This window comes from Mauremys reevesii, linkage group 9, assembly GCF_016161935.1.
Source record: "Mauremys reevesii isolate NIE-2019 linkage group 9, ASM1616193v1, whole genome shotgun sequence".
Taxonomy (NCBI): Eukaryota; Metazoa; Chordata; order Testudines; family Geoemydidae; genus Mauremys; species Mauremys reevesii.
Window position 1 is genome coordinate 18,498,512 of NC_052631.1, and position 23,085 is coordinate 18,521,596.

At 43.5% G+C, this 23,085-nt stretch overlaps 1 protein-coding gene across 2 annotated transcripts in view; it reads left to right on the plus strand.

The window, feature by feature from the left end:
- Positions 1–23,085, plus strand: part of SI (sucrase-isomaltase) — a 200,409-nt gene that overhangs the window by 7,471 nt on the left and 169,853 nt on the right. For both annotated transcript variants that reach the window (XM_039488204.1, XM_039488205.1), the window contains exons 3-7: positions 2,037–2,110; positions 7,049–7,169; positions 8,831–8,940; positions 12,966–13,117; positions 20,314–20,485. In XM_039488204.1, the coding sequence (XP_039344138.1) occupies positions 2,037–2,110; positions 7,049–7,169; positions 8,831–8,940; positions 12,966–13,117; positions 20,314–20,485 (629 nt within the window). The remainder of the gene's footprint in view (positions 1–2,036; positions 2,111–7,048; positions 7,170–8,830; positions 8,941–12,965; positions 13,118–20,313; positions 20,486–23,085) is intronic.

A 23,085-nucleotide genomic window follows, 5' to 3' on the forward strand; every position in this document is an offset into this window, starting at 1 on the left:
TACAAGGAAATGAAACTCCTCTCCTCCCAACACCTGCACTGTGTATTTCTTCAAGTTACTTTTTTAATGAGGAAAGTGGAATTTCAATATTGCAAAGAACAACCAATAGCTCTCCAAAAGAGAGAGAAAATTTAAGAGCTCCTGCTCCAGCCCATAACTCCATGAATATATATTGTGTAGGAATGAAACATACTTCAAATATTTTGACCCATTCAAAAACTGTATTGATAAAATACATTAATATCTTATCAGATGATTAAATATAGTTTGGTCCTTTGATGTAAGTCTCCCCAAGTTTTATACTTTTAATTAATTAGTTTTACCATTTAGAATGGTTTGTAAACCCTAATTTGTAACTAAATCCAAACTGATTAATTTTTTCAGTGAGATTCTGTTAAGTGTGGAAGAAAAGATCGTAAAAGACAAGAGTTTTCTTTTAATGAATCAATAACTTAGAAAAAAAATTGTTTAGAGGTAGGCTAGCATACAGAGCCAAATGTGCAAGGAGCCTCTGTTTTGACATGGTCACATTCTGCAAGCATCCTCACTTGCATGTGAAGACTGGGTAATCAAGCCCACAGTTTGTGCATGCAAATGGCAGTGTGTCTAAAAGGAAGTGATAAATGCTGAAACAAAGTGAAATGTGCTCAGGTATTGCTGCTCAGTATTGCTGCTCACGGAGGCAGATATTTGCATTTATTTGTATCAGCTTTTGGACCTGAACATACCTACCTGGCCTAGCCATTAAAAAAAGAAACAAACAGATCCCCACTTTATAAGGCTCTAGCTGGAATAATATTTGTAGGCCTCAATTTCGAACCTAATTAACTAACTAACTAAACTGAAAAAAGGCCACAACTTCCAATGGGCACGTGCAACACCCCTTATGGTACTATCTGGCAGTGGAGGCTCTTGGACTCCTCAAGTTCACTAGTGACTAGAGCCCAGGGGTGAAAGTAAGTTAAAGGATTTACTGGTACACCGGAGTCCTGAGCAGGGGTGTGGCCTCAACCGGAAGAGGTGGGGCCTTGAAATCAAGTTTTAAAGGCTCCAGGGATCCAGCTGTGGCTGGGAGCCCCAGGACCTTTAAATCACCCCTGGAGCTCCCAGCTGCAGAGGTGGCCAGGAGCCCCAGGGCTCAGGGATGATTTAAAGGACCAGGGGCTTTGGCCGCTGCGGGGAGCCTCAGGCCCTTTGAAGTGCTGCCTGAGTCCGACTGCCGGAGCCCTGAGGTAGTGGTGGCAGGGCTCAGCTGGCGCTTTAAAGGGCCAGGGCTCCCCATAGCGGCAGGAGCCTTGGATCCTTTAAATCACTGCCGGCGCCCTGCTGCCACTACCCAGGGCTCCGGCAGCAGGACTCGGGAAGCGATTTAAAGGACCCTGGGCCTCAGCTGCTGCAGGGAGCCCTGGGCCCTTTAAATCACCAGCCTACGGAAGCCAGTCTGGTCAGGACTCCGTAGTGGACCACACCTGCTTACTTTCACCTCTGCTAGAGCCCCACAAATTTAATTATAAAAATCTTCATGGAACATCTTCATATCTCTGGGATATTCATGTCTCTGAGGATGCCCAAACTCTGGATACTGTGGAAGGAGGCATACCCAGGTTAGGAAGCACCTAAGCATATAAGAGCAGCAGAACAATATCATGAATATGGAGCAAAAGTCGCTCCGTTTTTAATACTGGGTGAATTTTAAATGAAGTGATGTGTGATGAGAGTTACAGGACTTCTTTGAAACTTTATCACATTCTGCATCTTTATTTTCAGCCATAACATTAAAACAAGTCAGGCATACCTAGGAAGAATTCTGTGCTGTCTTGCACCTCGTGTAGTTATACACACCTGAGAGAAGTAGGTCCCAATATGATTACATCAGAATGGCAGTGTTTTATACCTATTTTGCTTAGAGGTACATGCCTGCACAAGTTTGACGGTAATGGGGAATCAGGCCTTTAGATTTAAATTATTTAAAAATCTAATTAAGCTATTTCTATAATTCAGCACTATTAATAATAATCCATTCATTTCTTTAACAGACTTTTCTCCGAACTGTCCAGCAGTAAGCCTCTCAGAGAGAATTGACTGCATTCCTGATCGAGGGGCAACAAAGGTCTGAAACACATACATGGGAGGTTAATTAGAAAATGGGCCATATACAATGAAACTTGAGATTTGACTACAAAAACAACCTTGTGTACACAAGGAAAACTAAAGCCTGTGATCTGGGAGCTGTAGGATGGGATTTTCAAAATCTCTCAGTGCTGGCTTACCTCTGCTCCAATTGGAATCTGGGAGTTTTGCTACTGATGTCAGTGAAAGCAAAGATAGATCCGAGCTGAGTGCTTTGGAAAATCTCACCCGTGATATATAATACAACCTTGCCCTGCTGAAACCATTTCTTCCTTCATTATCTGACATTCACATATTAAGATTTATAATGGCACAGTCCCTGGATAGGCTGCCCTCCCTGAAACCCTTTTTCAGTTCTCCTCTCCCTGAATGCAACCCTTTCAAGTGGCAGGCTTGTGCCTCCACTTCTCTTTGGGGTGGGATCCCACCATCACACCACTCTCCAACAGGGTGTCCAGTTTACACCCCCTGTTTGCTTGGCGCTAGCAAGAGTTCCCCTTCAGGATCCTGTAATCAGTAGCGATATGCAACTTCTCCAAAACAAAGCATGATTTATTTTGCCAGTGCTCAGACAAAGGGTGTTAAGATAACACAGACCTATGTGCATATACTGTCTTACCTACTCTTTAGAGACTAACAAATTTATTTGGGCATAAGCTTTTGTGGGCTAAAGCTCACCTTAATTGATAAGTCTCTTTAGAGTTGGTATGGCAACACCCACTTTTTCATGTTCTCTGTGTGTATGTATATCTTCCTACTGTATTTTCCATTGCTTGCATCCGATGAAGTGAGCGGTAGCCCACGAAAGCTTATGCTCAGATAAATTTGTTAGTCTCTTAAGGTGCCACAAGTACTCTTTGTTCTTTTTGCTGATACAGACTAACAAGGCTGCCACTCTGAAACCTGTTACCTACTCTTGACATTCCTCTCCAGCCCCAGCTAGACTTGATTTAGCCTTGGTATCTCCTGTTCTCTTGGGGGCAAAGTTACAGCCTGGTTGCTGCAGTCAATCTGAGTAAGCTTTTGTAGTAGCTGACAACTTCTGCCTTACAGAGGAGGTGGGGGGATCTTTTCACAGATCAGGGTCTTTTGATCTCCTCCTTATCACCCGTGGCAAAACAACCCTGTCACCTGGTTGAAACTGAGGAGTTCAGGATGATATTTCTGGGCTGTAAACCAGGTTAATGTGATTTGAGGGGAAGCTCCTTATCTAGGCCATTGTTTTACCCTTCCTGCCTATCTCTTTAACAATATTGATCTAACTGTGCATTCAGTCAGGGTAGGATCACACAGATACACTGAGGGGCATATGAAATGTATAAAAAGTAATGCAAATATTTCCCAGTGCTCCACAAGCTACATATGAGATTTCTGAATCTGAATCCTTCCTATGTCATCAGATATCACTCAGAGCATGAACAAGGCTCCTCCCTCCCTGTTTAACATGCTGCTTGCCAGAATGGTTACCTTGTTGTGTTTCTATAACTTATCTTCTTTACAAGAATAGATTGTTGGCCTGTCACTGAACCCCCAACCTGGAGGATCAATTGACTGCTTGTCATCTAGTACCTACCTTTTGCCCTATCTGGCTTGGCTGGTCCTACCAGGAGCTAAATCTCCCACCCACCTAGCTCAGTCATTGGAACATACCAATCTTCCTACTGTGTCAAGGTGCAGTCCCAGGGAAGACTATTAACATCTGATTAACTATTAATCTTCTCAAGATGCACCAGATCTGCATCTTGCCTCCATATCAAGTTTTTAGTCTCAATCTCTCTCTTTCTCTTTTTCAGACGAGCACAGAGACCTTCCTCATTAAGAATCTACTGTTCGATACTTTTCTTATGCAATGGAAATATTGTCCTTTCAATTTTTCTATCTTCGCCTTTAAACTCATGACTTTCACTTTTATTCCGCTTTAAATTATATGTTCTCTTCTGACAGAAGCTGGTGATTTTTATCTTCTTTCCCCTCTCTCCCTCCCATCCAGTGGGATTATTTTTGTATGTGATGGTTAATTCCAGCCATTCAAAATCAAAATATCACTAACATGAGAGAGTTCCCTGATGAGTCCCAAAGTTCACAGTTGCCAATGCTCTTGTCATTCGATAGCTTGTATTAGGCTATATGGTTCAATAATATCCTGCAGGTAAACATATTGTACTCCCCTGTTCTTTCAATGGGAACAAATTGGTTTCCTATCTTGCTCAAGAAGTAGTGCACAATATAGGTGCAGTCATGCAAGTCACTTGAATCTTTAATTGGTACCTTTTGATCTAATCTTCCCATGTTAAATGGTGCACTCATCCTTCAGTAGGAGATGAATGCATACATGAGTCCCATGGTAGGTCTAGGGTTGTATTTCCCCCCCACTGTGATTAGAAGGCTCTGTTTGAAAACTAAATAGAAAGGATTTGAAAGATGAGAACCAATGCTGAGCCAAAGATTTGGATGATTGTTGTATATGTGATCCTTAGGCTTCTCTAAGGTACAGACATTTTTTGATCTAATATCCTTTTATATCCCTAAAACTGGTGGTGGTGGTAGTAATAATAATAATATCAGAACAATTCATTTATTTTTCTATAGTACCCTAAAATGAAGTATCAGCAATAGTGTCGATCCACATTTTTTGTAATGTTTCATTAGGAAAGTGGCCTTAAAAAAAGGGGTGTGGATTAAAAAAATTTCAGTCCACACCTTTGAGCAATGTAGTTACACTAACCAAAGTCCCTGTGCAGATAGTGCTATGTTGATGGAAGAGTTTCTTCTGTCGACATAGTTACAACTCTCAGGGAGGTGAAGTACCTATGTTGATAGGAGAAGCGCTCCAGTTGGTGTAGGTAGCGTCTTCACTAAGCGCTCCAGTGGCACAGCTGCACTGGTGTAAGTATAGACAAGTCCTTAGTTAATAACTGTACTTAAGTGAAGCAAGCTCAGGGAGAGTTTGAAAACCAACAGAGCTATTTGGATTCAGAAATGAATGGGAAGCCAGCAAAGGCAATAGAGCACTTGGTGATATAAACTCTGTTATATGGAATCGGGTCTAGCTATCATAACATTGCTGAGCTCTGCAGTGACAGCTGAAAAGTGTTCTAAAGGAAATTGTTAGATCTGGCTTGAAAACAGAAAACCACTTTCATAAAATTCTTTCCATGTTGTTTAATTCAAAATTCATTTTGTCAACATTTTTTCACCAGCTCTAGGATCTGTTAGGGTAGATGGGCTGTCTAATTCTGCTACTAATTTCCACTGAGATTAGTTTACAGTATCACTAGTGCACTCTGACCCAAGTGGTCAGTTATATCTGTACTGAGAGAAAATATGTAGACGCAGGGGCGGCTCTAGAAATGACGCTGCCCCAAGCAGCGCGGAGCGCTGCGCCGCCCTTCCCCGGTCCCGCGGCGGGTCCCCTCTTCCCGCGGCTCCGGTTGAGCTCCTGCCGGCATGCCTGCGGCAGGTCCACCGGAGCTCGGGACCAGCGGACCTGCCGCAGTCATGCCTGCGGGAGCTCAACCGGAGCCGCGGGAAGACGGGACCCGCCGCAGTCATGCCTGCGGCAGGTCCGCTCGTTCCGGGCTCCGGTGGACCTGCCGCAGGCATGCCAGCGGGAGCTCAACCGGAGCCAAATGCCGCCCCCCCGGGAAACGGCCGCCCCAAGCGCCTGCTTGGCGCGTTGGGGTCTAGAGCCGCCCCTGTGTAGACGTCAGAAACAATATGAAGTTACCCCAAACTGCTTTTACTTACAAATGTATAGCACTTGGCAGACAATCTGTAAAGAAATTAATTTCTAACAGAAAAGCTATAATATTCAAGCTAACATGCACACAGAGCTAGAGTATATGTTTATGCCACTGTGTTTTATTTTTAGTCAAATGAAAAGATTACTTCACTGAAAAACTTTTTTTTGGGTGGGGGGGGGGTTAAGCTGAAACTTTTTTTTTAATTTCGGCCACCAAACTGTTATTCACACAACTCTACTCATGTCTCAGATCAAAGAAACAGAGTTACAGACTTATTAGTTCACAATTTACTGTATGATGTGGGCTGATTGCTATCCACTCACATCTTATAGTAAATTAGGAACTAATAAGTCTGTTCTGTTTCTTGCCAAGAGTTTGCGTGTGATTGGTCCATGAACAGATGAGAAAATTGCCAATTGCCTGAATTATTTGTACATTTTTTTTCTAAATTTTGGAAAAGACCACTACATTAATGGAAGGCAGATGAACAGTGAAATATTGTGGCGTGAGTATTTCCTCATTTACGCCGATATCACTGTATTATTTAGCACACATTTAACAACTGAAAGTGTTATATGTTTATGTGAACTCTCCCATTAAAAAGTACAAGTCTTCCATATTAAACTGTCAGTGGGGAAAGGTCAAGAAGGTTTGGAGTTTAGTTTTGGTCCAGAAGTACACGTAGATGTTTTGATATTTATCTGAACCATGAGTGAAACTATTGCATCTTCCTAAATTGATTAGAAATCTGATTTTCTTTTTTAAAAAAAAGCTTTCCTGAAATATTTCAATATGTCCACTTCTGGTCTTAGATGAAATTTGGAAATAAATACAAAAAATCATTTAAAAAAAAATAGTATCCAAACATTTCAGAACCTTAAAAAAAGACTCCCTTTCAATGTGGTTTTCAGAATGGTTGAAAAGTCAGACTTCCTAGTTTTCCTGAACTAAATCACTGATTTCTACCTTAGATCTAGAAAAGCCATTCTTTGCTTCTATCATGTTCTTATACAGTCAAACAGCTATTGATTTCCCCAAAGGGGAATGCTTGTGAATGTTATAACAAAGTTTGCTGGTATTTGAAATACACATGATGCATGATTTTCCATCTAGATTGTTATTTGGTGCTAATCAGTGCTATTAATATAATCACGTTCTTCTTGCCCTTGAAACAGAGCTTATGTACGCTGCGTGGCTGTTGCTGGAGTCCACAAAATGAAACAAGCATACCATGGTGCTTCTTCTCCAAGAGTCATGGGTATAAGGTAGAAGGAGGTGTGACGCAAACAAATACAGGTAAGCAGCAAACTGAGCTCAAGCAGTAAAGTATGTCCTTGGTGCCCATTCTGCTTGTCTGCGTCAGTTACCTGCATCATGCGGAGGTTAGAAATACCCACCAAGGCAGAATCAAGCTGGTGAAGGATACTTCCCATCTATCCAGAGCAGGGGGAACTATTAAGCAAATTGTGTCCTGTTTCTGGAGCACTGCAATAACACATAGCCCCATACCCAGGGTTTGTGGCAAAGCCATAATTTAGCCCTGAGTAACTACATGACATGGTGGAAATCCTTGTCCTTTCTTGCCCAATCCCCTTCACTTGTTACTCTTACTTTCACTCATGATTAGTTTCAGAGTAGCTTACAGTGTTAGTCTGTATCCTCAAAAAGAACAGGAGTACTTGTGGCACCTTAGAGACTAACAAATTTATTTGAGCATAAGCTTTTGTGGGCTAATCTCTAAGGTGCCACAAGTACACTTGTTCTTTTCAGGATTAGTTATTGACTTTGATACATAGAATATTAGGGTTGGAAGGGATCTCAGGAGGTCATCTAGTCCAATCCCCAGACAGATTTTCACCAGATCCTTAAATGGCCCTATTAAGGATTGAGCTCACAACCATGGGTTTAGTAGGGCAATATTCAAACCACTGAGCTATCCCTAGTCTTACTGTATCATGGGTAAAGTTAAATAGAAAGCTCCCTGGAGGAGGGGCCATCTCTTCACATTTGTGCTGCAAAGTTCCCTGCACCCTTTTGAGGTCTGAATAAACATTTCTATATATGAACCTACCATGTAGATCTTTATAGTACATGTAATGATTTTTATAGTAAAGTTTTCAAAGGATGTACACCAAATGCATTAATCCAGGCGTAGGCAATTTATGGCATGCGTGCCAAAGGTGGCACATGAGCTGATTTTCAGAGGCACTCACAGTGCCCAGGTTCTGGCCAGGGGGCTCTGCATTTTAATTTTAAATGAAGCTTCTTAAACATTTTACAAACCTTATTTACTTTACATCCAACAATAGTTTAGTTCTATATTATAGACTTATAGAAAGAGACCTCCTAAAAAGGTTAAAATGTATTACTGGCACGCAAAACCTTAAATTAGAGTGAATTAATTAAGACTCGGGATACCACTTCTGAAAGGTTGCCGACCACTGCATTAATCCTTAGGGATTCTATAGTAACTGCAAGGTGTAGCTCTTGTTTATAATAAAAGGTTTAGAAATCCTGACCTGAGGAAAGTTTAAAACAACAAAAAAACTAATCATGTTTAGTCTTGAGAAAAGAAGATTGGGGTGGAGGTGGGAGGGACCTGATAAGTCTTCAGATACATTAAGAGCAGTTATAAAAGAAGACTGTGATCAATCATTCTCCATGTCCACTGAAGCTAGGCCAAGAAGTATTGGGCTTAATCTGCAGCAAGAGAGATGTGGGTTAAATATTGGGGGAAAAGCTTTCTAACTTTAAGGATAGTTAAGCACTGGAATAGGCTTCCAAGGGAGGTTGTGGAATCCCCATCATCAGAGGTTTTGAAGAACAGGTTAGCAAAGCACCAGAGAGTGAGGGTCTAGGTATCCTTGGCCCTGCTTCCGGACGCTTCTAGCTTTACATTTCTGTGATTCCATGGTGCAATAAAGCAACATTGTAATATTATTTTTTTTCTTGTTAAGGTTTTGTAGCTAAGTTAACGAGGCTGCCTTCACCTTCCCTATTTGGAAATGATATTACCACTGTCCAACTCACGGGAGAATATCAGACAACAAATCGCTTCCGGTTCAAGGTTAAATTGTTTCTTATGCTGTTTAAGATTAGTATTTTACACTGCCTCATAACACAGGAGATGCAAATGGCAGAGGAGACTGGTAGTGGGATCATGGAGAGTTTCCTTTTCTCTCTAGTCTCAGCTTGTTCTAATTCACCCTGAAGACAGTCCAAGTGCTTTCCAGAATCAGAATGGGTGCTCTAGCTGTTTTACAGCACACCACAACACTACAGCAATGTGGGAGAGGTAGTGAAGAACAATACCATATCTGATTAGAATCTGAATAGTCAGGATTATTATCCGTCTGTTTGACCAGGGCATTTGAGCAACTCCCACTCTCAACAGAGGCACCGGCTTCCTCATTTCCCTGGGGGTGTTCGACCCCCGCTCCACCCCAGAACCCAGCCGCCACTCAACTCTTCCCCCAAGGCCCCCGCTCTGCCTCTTCTCGCCCTCACTCTTCCCTGCCCCCTCTTCCTGCCCTGTTCCGGCCCCCCAAGTGCACCCTACCCTCGCTTTGCCCTCTCCCACCAGCATCTCCTGCATGCTGCTGAACAGCTGATCGCAGCAGGTGGGAAACACTGGGTGGTGGGGAGGGGATGGAGGAGCTGATCTGTGGGGCCGACACTGCTGAGCAGTCACTATTTTTTTTAAGCCCTGTCCTGGCCATCCCGACTTCTTTTTTCAAAAGGAGGCATTTGTCAGCTCTTGCTGACTTGATCAGTTGGCAAGAACAAACAGGACAAATGCCCACTTTTGTCAAAAAAGCGGGGTGCAGTGTGGAGAGGGCAAGCCAGCCCCCCATGGAGGGAGGGGGAAGAGTCTGCAGCATTCCAGCATGCGGAGCGCGAGACAGGGTTCCAGCCATGGGTGACAGCCTCCTGAGGGGGTCCCCACAGGGTTCCAGCCACAGGCAACAGTCTTGCATGGTGGGGGTACCTCGGGTAAGCAGTAGAGGGTGTCCCGTGATTTTCTTTGGGAAATATGGTCATCCTAGCTAGAGGGCCCCTGAATTACTTAATTGGGGTTTTGGGAGAAGCTGGACCCCTTTGCACTACCTTACTTTATGCTAATCAGTGTGATTTTTTTTTTTACATTTATGTAATTCTATGCAATTTTTTTTAAAAGTTGTTTTATTGTCACAACATGATGCCAAGTATGCAATTATGCAGCACTGTTAAAATTGTTCTTTTTATTTGTATTGGGTTGTATCTCTTTTCCTTGGTTTCCAAACATTAGAGAACCCACCTCTTTGGGTTATAGGAGCTCTGGAGAGAATCAAGTTCAAGGTCTTTCTGGTACTGCATATTCTAGAACTGCTGCAAAATTGATTTTTGGGTATCTGCAGGAGAGTCTTATAAGCCAAAGACCTTTTCTATTAATTAGTAAACCTTGGAGGCCCCTAAAATGATAATGTGACTGTACTGTGTTAACCTCATCCCCTTTAGGATTACATGTCAGTTTGGTATCAGATTGACTAGGAACAATATGAAAAGTGGAATCATTTTAGAATGAATGCCGCATTCAAAAATATTCTCAGGCGAATACCCTGCATATAAATTTGGATTTTATATAACAGACTGAAAAAAAATAAATCAGTGGTAGGAACTGTAGGGAAGCCGTTTACTTAAAACAGAATGCTACCTAACGTCTGCCCTCTGTTGCACTCACATGACTCCCTTTGAAGTGCATGCATGTAGTCAGGGGCAGCTCTATGTATTTTGCCGCCCCAAGCACGGCAGTCAGGCGGCTTTCGGCAGCATGCCTGTGAGAGGTCCACCGGTCCCACGCCTTTGGCGTACCCACTGCCAAATTGCCGCCCTCCGCAGCTTGCCACCTCAGGCACGCGCTTAGTGCGCTGGTTCCTGGAGCCACCTCTGCATGTAGTAATGGGCATCCAGGGGCAGAATCTGGCCAGTAGTCCGTGGGATAAACACTTCCCTAGCTATGCAACTTTAAATCCATATAAAGACTATGGCTGAGATTTTCAGAGCTGCTATGGGGATAGAGAGGCATAATACCCGTTAATTTCAATGGACTAGATCATCACTCTGCAATCTGCCTGGATGGACACATTCAGCCTCCTGGTCTCCCCACTACTCTAGGGATTAAATAAATTGCATTAGGCTGATATTTGGCAGAGCATAGGTCACCTGATGCACGCTTGCAACTATATTGATGGACATTGAGGGGGCACAGCCCAGACTCCAGCCAGGTCTTGCCTCCTCTCACCCACCTGCACCTGCACCACTTCAGGGTCCACTTCCCCCTCCCACACTGCGCTGTATGGGTAGCCCATGCAAGGGAGTAATGGGAAGCTTTGCATGGTCATAGAGGAGAACCTAGTCCAATGGGAGTTGTGCCTCTAAGTCGTCTTGGTGTGTTTTGAAAATCTCAGCTTTTCTATCAGTGAATTATTTGTGCAAATTTTCCCCGGACACATTTAATTATGCTGAAATGGCTGTTTAATATAACTGGGTAGGGCAAATACTTTATTTAGTTTCAATTCATAGTAATGATAGAATACTGGTGAAATATGATTTTAATTATTTCATAGAATGCTTAGAAAATCAGGAAAGAGATATACATTCATGCATGACTGCTACAGAGGTTTCCTAATGAATATGGTGTTAAGGTCAACATCAGTCTAACATAATTAATTACATTAATAAAATCTGTAGCATAATAGACAGAATTTGTAGTGTGACCTATAGTTAAGGTTGCTAGACACTTCCCATTGTTATATCCTGTTTACATGTGCTTATAATGTTACTTTTTTTCAGTTGTTTCTGAGAATAAGGTTAGAGAAAAATGCATTGTTTTTCCCACATTAAAAAAGTTAGACATTTTGCTGGGAAACTGAAGTAAGTCCATGGGCTGCCTCTTGCTGTTTCTGTGAAATTGGCCAAGTTCTATGCCTTTGAAAAATCTCAGTTTTGTACCTACACAGTAGAGAAATTGCTTAAAGTTTGACAGCTAAATTCTCCGTAGATACCACCTGTGTTTAGTATGCTCCATCCCAGGGCTCTAGGCACTGAACAGAACTTTCCCTGCAATTGTTGCTATCCACAGCTGAGAGCCAGAGACCATCTGTGCTGTGCTCTTAAATGCTCCCCCTGCTGGACCAACACAGTGTGGAGGGGAATAGCCAGATTCAAATGTAGAAGGGGAAAGAGCTGGGCTGGAGAGTGGAGGTGGGAGAGCAGCAGAGGCAGAGAGTGTAAATTAGGACAAGAAGCCTGGTGGAGCTGGGAATGGGACACTGGGATAGGGAGCCGGTGGGGCAAAGGACAGGTATTGCCTGTCTGGGCAAGACACTGGGAGCTGGAGCAGGGCCGCCCAGAGGATTCCAGGGGCCCGGGGTCTTGGGCGGCGAGGGGCCCCCACTTCGGTGGTAAGTCGGCGGCGGGGGGGTCCTTCTGTCCCGGAGAGGAAGGACCCCCCCGCCAGCAAAGACCGGGAGCGAAGAAGCTCCGGGGGCCCACGCCGGGCCCCGCAAGAGTTTTCCAGGGCCCCCGGAGCAAGTGAAGGACCCCGCTCCAGGGCCCCCGAAAAACTCTCGTGGGGGCCCCTGCGGGGCCTGGGGCAAATTGCCCCACTTGCCGCCCCCACACCCTCTGGGCAGCCCTGAGCTGGAGAGGGGGAAGAGTTGAGGGTGTGGACTGGGATCCAGTGCAGTGTTGGGGTTGGGGGTGGGAAAACAAGTAAAGGAGCTGATGGAGCAGGATAAGACTGGGACAGGCTGCACAAGGAGACGGGGACAATAAGCTACTGAATGAGAGAGTGGAATGAATAGTATGTGATCATATAGTTAAAGGCTGTATCAGAATCTATTCATATGGGGTGGCAAATTAAGGTTGCACAGGCAGTCTTAGCTCTGGCATTTCTTAACTTTCAGGTGCTTGACATTTCAAGGTGAACAGTCTTTTAGCATAGTTTTTGTGTTCCATATATATTGTGATTCAGGAAAATGTTCTAGTAGGAAAGTAGAAGTTAATTTTTGGACCTCTAATAATTCAAATGTAACTGTTTAATCTGTGCAGATCACTGATCCTAATAAAAAAAGATTTGAAGTTCCTCATGAGAATGTAAAAGATTTTGGTGGACCTGCAGCCTCCAATTTAAAGTATAAAGTCGATATCATTCAGGACCCTTTTGGTATCACTGTGACGAGAACAAGCAACAGCAAAATGTTGTAAGTAATTTTTGTGCCTCTTATAGATAACTCTACAATAGGTGTTCACGCTGAACATCATGTCATAAAATCATGTAATAAAATAATACCTGTTAGAGATGGAATGAAGACTCCAATTAGGCCATCTAGTCTGTTTCTCTGCCACTGTAGATTTGTTCCTTGTTTGTAGTAGTACTTTGTCCAGTTTAGCTAAGGATCAAATGTGCAGATAAGGAGGTTTGAGGTCTTTGTTCAAAAATACCCACACAACTGCACATTGCTGACATTTGTGTGCATAATTACATTCAATTACACACACAATCTGTGTACTCAGTCTAGTGATTTGCATGGGCAAATATAATCATATACTTTTGCATAGTGATTTCAAACTTTTCCTTGAAAAATGTAGCTATATTTTCCACATTCACCTTTGTTTGTTTTTTTTAATCCAGTTGAAGAATTTTCAGATTTGACTACAAGCTTGAACCAGGAAATGTAGGAACATTTATATGCAACTTACCAAGTTGCAGCTAGCATAATTTTCTGGGCTATATTATGTGGCCAGACATTGTTGTCTCACTTTTGGAATAACACCCTTGAGCACTAGCACGAGACAATTAAGAATAGATTCAGCAGTACAAGGATATCATATCTGTCTGATGGGAGGCTTTTAGAAGGGGAAGTGGACAGGTGCATCTTTTACCCCTGGTTGTTCAAAGGAAGATGGCTGGAAGACTCTTGCCTAAAAATGACAGTGTGCAGGACTGATAATGAAATATATTAGTTCTTGGGGGCAAAGCACCAGGTTTTGTTAAGTGACTGATCAAATAATTCTGTTACAGAGCTCAGCCTGGGAGATATCCTGAGGGCTTTTCTACACTTAACACGCTGCAGTGGTGCTGCTCTAGCACCTCAGTGAAGATGCTACCTATGCCGATGGGAAGGCTTCTCCCATTGGCATAGGTAATCCACCTCCTTGAGAGGTGGAAGCTAAATCAATGGGAGAATTTTCCCATTGACCTAGTGCTGTCTACACCAAAGGTTAGGTCAGTTTAACTGTGTTGTTTGGGGTATGGAATTTTCACACCCCAGAGTGATGTAGTTATATTAACCTAATTTCCTAGTGTAGATGAGGCCTGGGATCCATTTAAAATTTCTCTCCTGGCTGACATTAAGCAAGGCAGGGAAGAAGCTTTCAGCCACTTCAGGACATAGGGTTGTAATCTGAATGGATGAAGTCATATGCGTGGGGGTAGAATTGGGTAAGCGGGTAATGCTGGTTTAAGGAAGCATCCCCTTGTTACAGGGTGTTTTCTTAGTATTGCAAGGGCTGGCAGACAGGATGGCTTTTTCTGGGTAGATAGAGTCCTAGCTTGGATACTATGGTGATGAGGGCTGTATAAGCATCTATACAGAGTAAGGATTCCTCAATCTCTTTTTAAAAATAGATTAAAGTTTATGAGCCAGACTTTTAAAGTCTCTTACATCTGTTTGCATGCATCTGTAACCAATGTGGTCTCTGTCCTCAGGGGATTACAGATACTAACTACTTGCTTGGGCCCCAATCACTAAGGCATGTGGTTTGGTTTAGTATGTGAGTTATCCAGCTGACTTCAGTGGAGACTACTCACACTTAATTTTAAGCACACTCTGAAATGTTTTGCTGGATCCAGGGCCTGGTTAGACCCAAAGGAGACAAGGAAGTGTAGAGGGCCCTGCCACATTCCACATCAGCCTACAGAGCAGGCTTCCACAGTGGAGTGAGAATTTCTTTTGCACACAAAGCCGGGGGGGAGGGATGAAAGAAAGAAAGAACCAGCCTTTCTTATATGTCATAAGCAAAAAAGGGCAGAAACACAATTTTGTTTCCTTTTCAGGTCACCCTTAAAGTGTCAAACAGAGGATGACGCATCCACAGCCTTTTGTGTTAGCTGATATTCAGTTGAACTTTAACAATTTTGATTTGGGTAAAGGCAAATTAAGTGGGGGTAGGAGGAGATGGGAGTTGCAGAATTCTAAGTGATGTTTCAGAGGAAGCTCTGAGTGCAGAAGCTGGAATTGTGCAACCAGCAAAAGCAGGAAATGTACTACAAAATATAATATTCATAAGAACATAGCTGTCACCTCAAAGTTCTACAGTTGTATCATCAGAAGGAACTGAAGAGACTGGTTTACGTTTTGAGAGGCTCATTCAATTTATAAAGTCTTTCTAGAGTTTTCTGGTTCAACAGTATTACTCATTTGCTCAGAGTAATATTTTGTCCAATATTACAAAGGTTCAGGCTCTGCATCATGCAACTTCCACTGGCAAACTCCCAGTCAGGAAAGGAATTTTGTTTCCATAAGGTTTATGGGACCACCTCCTTTGTTTTACATCCACGTTAATTTATTTAATTCTCATTTAATTTACTGTTTTTATATTAAAATGTTTCACAGAAATCTGAACAGCTAAAAGCCACTAACATCCTTGGGTTCAGCAAAGCTGCGCTTGATGCAGACCGCAAGAGATGGCCATGAAAAGATGGATGTAAACTATTTTTGAACTTGTGGTCCTGGCAGTGGATTGGCCCCTGGTGTAAATTTCATAGAGTCAAAGGCCAGAAGGGCCCATTAGATAACCTCGTCTGATCTCTTGTATATCACAGGCCAATAAATTTCACCCTGATAGCCCTAAATTGAGCCCAATAACTAGATTAAAAGGTTGTGTGCCACAGGCAGAGAACAGGAGAGACTGAGCGACCACCAATGCCTGAGGCCCCTGCAATTGCAGGGACTGAATTAGGTCAGATATGCCCAAGTGATTGATGCTCCAGACTGCATAATTAGGTAAAAAAAATGTCCAAGGTCCCTGCCAATCTGTCCTGGGGGGGAATCCTTTCCTGACTCCAAATCCAGTGATCAGTTTGACCCTGAGCATGTGAGCAAGACATACCAACCAAGCATCTTAGGCTATAGCTACACTACACACCTGTTGCTGTGGCATGTAAAATATGCATAGCTACATGCTGCACTAAAAAGCAAGCTGGGTCACACTGCAGTATGTAGATATACATGTTAGTGAAAGGGTCCGGCAAGGGGGAGGCAATCAGGAAAGACTAGACTTTCCCCACTGCCTGAGTTGCTTCCTGTGGCAAGGAAGGATTCCAGCAGAAGGGAGGCAGTAGGACACTACACACTACTAAAAATAGCAGTGCAGATGGAGAGGCATGACTTGGGTAAGGATAGAGCCATGTAGGGGATGTACCTACATGTCTTCACTCTACTAGCCTAAGCAGTCCCTCACTGTCTACATTGCTAGGGGGGCTATCTGTGTACATACTCTACATGCTGCCGAAAGAAGCAGGCAGTGTAGATGTACCTTAAGAAAGAGGATTCACGGTATCACCCCAGAGTGCTGGTCCACCTTGTCTGGCTTCCAGCCTCCAGCTGCGTAGCCTCAGGAGATCAGGGCTTCTCTAACCTATGCCTGCTAATAATTGTTCCCAAGGGAATCTAGCCATGTCTCCTCTTCCTCAACATAACCTCTCTGCTGAGGGGGAGATATACAGCTGGCTAAGCCAGCCCTATGTCCATAGGTGCTGGAACTAGGAGTGCTGGTGTTGCTGCCACACTGCCAGCTTGAAGTGGTTTCCATTATATACAGGATTTACAGTTTGGTTCAATGGTTCTCAGCACCCCCCACTAAGAATTTTTCCAGCACCCCTGCCTATGCCACCTGGAGATTCTCCCATACAGGGAACCCTCATCTGCCCATTTAGGGGAGCTTTCCAACCATTTGTGCCACCAGTGAGAGAGGGCAACAACAGGGGCCAGCCCAATGCTTAATAAAATCACACGTGAACCCTGGAAACTGCATATTATGGAATGTGCTTGTTACAAATAGTTTGAAGTTCTGAATTACCAAATTATATTGCTGCTGAGCACTTGATATCTAGGAAAAGCTGGTGCCAGTCACCATTGACTAGGTGATATAAAAATGTAGATAAAATGTTTAAAAGTTCTTAAGCCTATAAACACATTAAATACTTCAATTCCCCCTTATTTTCTGAAAATGAAATTTACTGCTTAACTCTGAAATCCAGTAGTAGTAAGTGTCATGGCTAATGTGCTTATTAAATCAATCAAAGAATGAGTACCTGTCAAAAGCTGGGGTTGTTATCAGTTATGAGTTGAGGTTGTTATCAACTCTTCAACTTTAATTCATTGGCTATTAATCTTAGGCTATTATTAGTATTGTTTACCCAATTGAGGTTAAAATCCTCCAGAATGATCAATTCACCACTATTCAATGCACAATAGGTGGATTTAATATTCGATGAATGGTTGATGACTGCTTGAATGGGGACATGGCGGGGGACTGTAAATCTAGTTCAAGGGAACCAATATGGAAAAATCACATGAATTAAACATTGCTGGAAGAATGCATATATTGTCTTTCACTCTTTTTTTTTTAATACATACCACTGCATTTACCATAAGTACCCACAAAAAGCAGGAAATTCAGTTATAGCTGCTTCCTGTACATGATTATATAATCACAGGCCATTATTTAAAAAGGAGCAGCTCCTCAGGTGGTGTCAATTGGTGTAAATCCATTGAAATTCATGCAGCTCAGTTGAGTTACACCAGATGAGGACCTGACTCAATAATTAAAAATAAAAATATTTTTCCTTGGAGGGGACCAACATTTGTGACTTGTAATTCACTTTTAAAATGAAAATCATTATATATAACTACCACTATTGTCCAAGACAAAGTGCACAGATCACTGGGCTAGTTCTTTAACAGTACATATTTTGTTCCCATGGAATAATTAATATTTATAAAAATCGGTGTATATATGTACCAGACCCTTACTGAAAACATTAAAGCTATGCTAAATTCTCCCAGCTAAGCATCTGGTCACAAGTGCCCTATATTACCACACAGGATTGTTATATTTTATTATTATTTATTATTATCTTTACTGACAATAGGGTAGAGGACAAAATAAAAGGATCAAAATTGAAAAAAGCCCAAACTCTGTCCATTGTACTCACTTATTATGCATCATTTATTCTTAATTGCTAATACAAAGTTTAATGTTCTAAGGCGCTGTCTACACACAAAGTACTGCTTTAACTATACCAGTATAATTAAAGCACTACTATCCCCCTATTGCAGGGGTAGGCAACCTATGGCATGCGGGCCAAAGGCGGCACGTGAGCTCATTTTCAGTGGCACTCACACTGCCTGGGTCCTGGCCACCAGTCCGGGGGGCTCTGCATTTTAATTTAATTTTAAATGAAGCTTCTTAAACATTTTTAAAAAACGTATTTACTTTACATACAACAATAGTTTAGTTATATATTATAGACTTATAGAAAGAGACCTTCTAAAAACGTTAAAATGTATTACTGGCACGCGAAACCTTAAATTAGAGTGAATAAATGAAGTCTCGGGACACCATTTCTGAAAGGTTGCCGACCCCTGCCCTAGTGTGTAAGCACTTACACTGGTATGAATTACTTGACTTGTGCCTCTTCTTATTCCACGCGGAATATAGGGCCTTCACCACTGCCTCTATCTTAAGGCGGGTCCACACTACAAATGCTGCGAGAGGCAGTGACTATGTCAACAGGAAAAGCTCTCCCACTCAGGGCCGGCTCCAGACCCCAGCGCGCCAAGCAGGCGCGTGGGGCGGTATTGTCCTGGCAGGGCGGCATTTGGCTCCGGCGGACCTTCCGCAGTCATGCCTGCGGGAGGTCCACTGGAGCCCCGGGACGAGCGGACCTGCTGTAGGCATGACAGCGGAGGGTCCCCTTTTCCCGGGGCTCTGCTTGAGCTCCCGCAGGCATGACTGTGGCGGGTGCGCTGGTCCCGCGGCTTGGATGGAGCTCCCGCAGGCACGCCTGCGGATGCTCCACTGGAGCCGCGGGACCACGGGACGGTCCACAGGCACTTCTGCCCCGGCCGCGGGACCAGGGAAGGGTGGCACGAGCGGCGCGGTGCGCCGCCCTGCTTGGGGCGGCGGAATTTCTAGAGCCACCCCTGCTCCCACTGACGTAGTACTGGGGGGGGGGGAGAGTTAAGGCTGGTATAACTATGTCACTCAGAGGTGTGGATTTTTCACACCTTGAGTGATGATGTTCTACTGAAGTAAGTAGGTAGTGTAGTCCTGGCCTTAGACAGTCTCTTGATGCAGTCTTCCCTTCTTCCCCTGTCATTTTGTTAGCTGTCAGTTCTGCTTCTGTTGTGCATTTCCATGTTATGCTAGGTCTACCTCAACACCTCTTGCCCTGGGGGTACCCATCCAACGCCTGCCTTGTTACATTAGTCAGGTCTTTCCTCAATGTATGTCCTAGCCACCTTTGTTTGTGAGGGATTTTTGGCCTCTGATATTGAGGATTTGTCTAAGGCAGCTGTTTATGAAAACTTAGAGTTTAATAGGTCTCCTAGTTTTTGTGCCATGCAGTAAGACAGACTTTAAATATTCAAAGTGGGATGAGCTGGTACCTCTCCTTAGAAATAAAGAGGCAAACTGAATAGCTTAGCTGCTGCTTTGGCCAAAAATTGCTAAGGGATTATGATAATCTAATGGATTTGGAGCATTTAAATATTAAGGAGCAAAATTTCATTTCATAATCTGCCCTGAGTAAGGAGCACACCAGGGAGGGAATTATGACTCTCAGAGACATAACTCTGACCCTGACCTGGTCCAGATTTGTACCAGTAGCGAATCATTTCCCCCTCCATGACCGTGTGGCTGCGCTGGCCAGCACATCAGGGGACAGAACCACAGCTCTGCCCATTTCACGCCCCTCCTGGCTGCTTACTCCATGCCCATCCGCGCAAAAAGGAGAATAGCAGCCCATACAGGTTGCTCTCCCTGTTCCATACCTGGACCTCCTAGGTACATAGTCCATAGAGGGGAATAGGTTCTCTGAACCTCAGCGAGTTTGTCTGTTCCTGGGGCTTGTGGCAAAGCCCCTAATGATAGCTTATTTAAGACTGAGGTCTGTACTCTTTGTTAAATATTGTTTTTGTTTGTTTGGATTTACATATGTCAATTGTACTAAAAAAAAAAAACGCCCTAGAGGGAGAAAACCCCATAAAACTGGTAGATAATACATGTGTATTATGGAGACATAGCACGCAGTTTTGCCATAGCAGTCCTTTCATGTATCGGTAAGCTAATGTGGGTTTTTTTGTTTTTTTTTATTACATTGTTTAATCAGGTTCGATACTAGAATAGGACCACTTCAGTATGCTGACCAGTATTTGCAGCTCTCAATCAAACTACCCAGCAGCAACATTTATGGAATCGGAGAACACGTCCACACACAATACCGGCATGATGTTAACTGGAGAACGTGGCCCATCTTTACCAGAGATGCTTTCCCCAATGGAGTAAGGAATGATTCATTTATTATGCTTTGGTCTTAGCAATTTCTGATTATGCATTAAACACATTTTAAAATGCTGTTAGTTTTTGCTCTCCACGATGGACTGGATATTTCTTAAAAGCCAGTGATTAGCAAGGTCTAGTTGAGCTTTTCTCTAAAGACTTGTCAGCTACACAATGCGGTTGCTAACTGCCAGATGTTACTGATTGGAAAAAAGCCTCACAAGTAACGGTTAGAAATATTTTGATTTGTACGTTTATTTAAAATGCTGAGAATCAGTGGGTAAGTTGAGAAACATTAATATGAGTCTTCAGTTTCAAGTGCTAAACAAACCGGATAACCATATGTTCAAAGAGGTGCATGCTGCTGCCACCCCGCACCCCAACTCTCTGCCCTGAGCCTCCTCTTGCACCCCAAACCCCTGCCCTGAGCCCCCCCCTGCACTCCGCACCCCTCCTCTGCCCAGACCCTTGCCCTGAGCCCCTTCCTGCACACCGTACCCCCTCCCACACCCCGCACTCTCTCCCACACTCCAACCCCCTGCCCCGGCCCTGCATACAATTTCCCTACCCAGATGTAGCCCTTGGGCCAAAAAGTTTGCCCACCCCTGGTTTAATGAGAACAGAGTTAAGCACATAATAGTAAAGTTGCATTTAGTGGCTGAATCTTTGCAAGGTAAGTCGTGAATGTCAACAACTATCTGTTTCCAGTCCTTATTACTGTCTGCCCTGAATCTTGGTTTCCTGGACACCCATTTTCTCATAAATATAACAGAAAATTCTTGCTAGCAGCTTTGAAACCCTTCTAGGCTTTGTTCCAAGCTTTATTGACACTGGCACACAAAAGACGAACCATACTGCACTTTCAGATTCCTGACCCACAATGCCTTATTAACTAAAAGACTACTGAGTATCAGTGGTGTAAAGTCAGTTGTGCCAAATACGAGGTGCTGATTTAAAAAAAATGCTGTTCATTTTTTATTGTCATTTTTTTCTGACCGTATATTCCCACACTCAACCTCATCTGCTCTTCAGGGGGTGTAGATAATCACATCTCACGGTGCTGGTGGTGGTTGTTGGTGTTTGTTCTCATTACCAGTGAAAGTCCAGTGTAGACAAAGCCTACAAGGGGAAATGTCTGCAAAGGTTTGTAAGCACTCTAATGAACTATAGTTGCAAATAAGCAGCTAAGGATCAGATAGGTGTTGGTATGTAGACAGATTTTAAACATTATGGATCAACAAAATATATATTATTAATGAAGTACTGTTTACTAATAACAAACATATCACTTGCCATATATAAAATCTTTTAGGCTTTGTCTACACTGGACTTTCACCGGTAAAACTTTTGTCGTTCATGGGTGTGAAAAAAAGACCCCGCCCAAATGACAAAAAGTGTGAGCAGCGCTTTGCCAGCAGGAAAGTTCTCCTGCTGACAAACCTATTGCTGCGTGTTGGGGCTGGAGGTTTTTTGTCGGTGTGAGAGCTCTCTCCTGCCGACAAAGAGCAGCTACACTGCGCACCTTTCAGCGGCGCGGCTGTAGCGGCATGGCTGTGTTGCTAAAAGATGCGTAGTGTAGACATAGCTTTATGGACCCTAAACTAGGTTATTTATAACTAATCAGTGTAACTTTTAAGGAAGTCCATTTATCATTTTGGCTCAATTCAGCAAAGCTCTGAGGCAGGTGCTTAATTTTAAGAATGTGCTTTGCTGAATCAGGGCCTCTATCTCTTTGACCATCAGCCTTTAAGGAAAACTTCAGTGGGAGTTCGGTCTGAGCAAAGACTGGAAGATTGGGTTGCTATACAGCTAAATTATGGCTGTCCTGCATGAGTGTTCTAGAGGAAGAGTCAATGCATAGGGTCCCTTCCCCCTCATTGCACTGTACAGCTGGCAGCCATTATTTGGTCACTTAGGCCTCGATCCAGAAAGCGATTTGGGGGTTGCAATGCTGAGCTTTTTAAGCACCTGTACAATGCCTACGGAGAGAGAGAAGCCTGAGAAGGGGATCCACAAAAGCTAGCACACTATGTGGGGAGGTGCCCAGGCTATCCAGTGGGAGATGCCGAGGAGAAGGGTGTGTTATAAGCTCTACCCCTCTCACAGAGTTTGCTGCCTATGTTTCCTTGCAGTCAACTGCTGGGAATCTCTCTACTGGAGTTAGGTGCTCTTGTGAGAATGGCTTAGGCACTAGAAACAGCCTCTGTGCCTGCCTAACTCCTCACAAAATAGTGTGTGTGGGGGGGAGGGAGGTCATGAAGGGTGAAGGAGGGAAATAGTGGCCTCCCTATAATTTTTAGTTTAGTGGTTAGGATACTCATCCAAGATATGGGAGCCCCAGTTCAATTCTCCACTGTACCAAGGGATTTGAATAGAGGTTCGCACCTCTCAGGACTGGACTGTAGAGTCACACTCACTTTTTCTCTGGCCCAATAAACATTTAAATGGTTATTTAATACAAAATGGAACAATGGAAGATTGAGAGAGGCCCACCTCAGAATATCCCACTGTCCAGGCGTTAGGGCACTCATCTGAGCGGTAAGAAACTCCTGGCAGAGTGAGGGAATTGTAGCAGGGTCTCCCACATCCCAGCTCAGTGCCC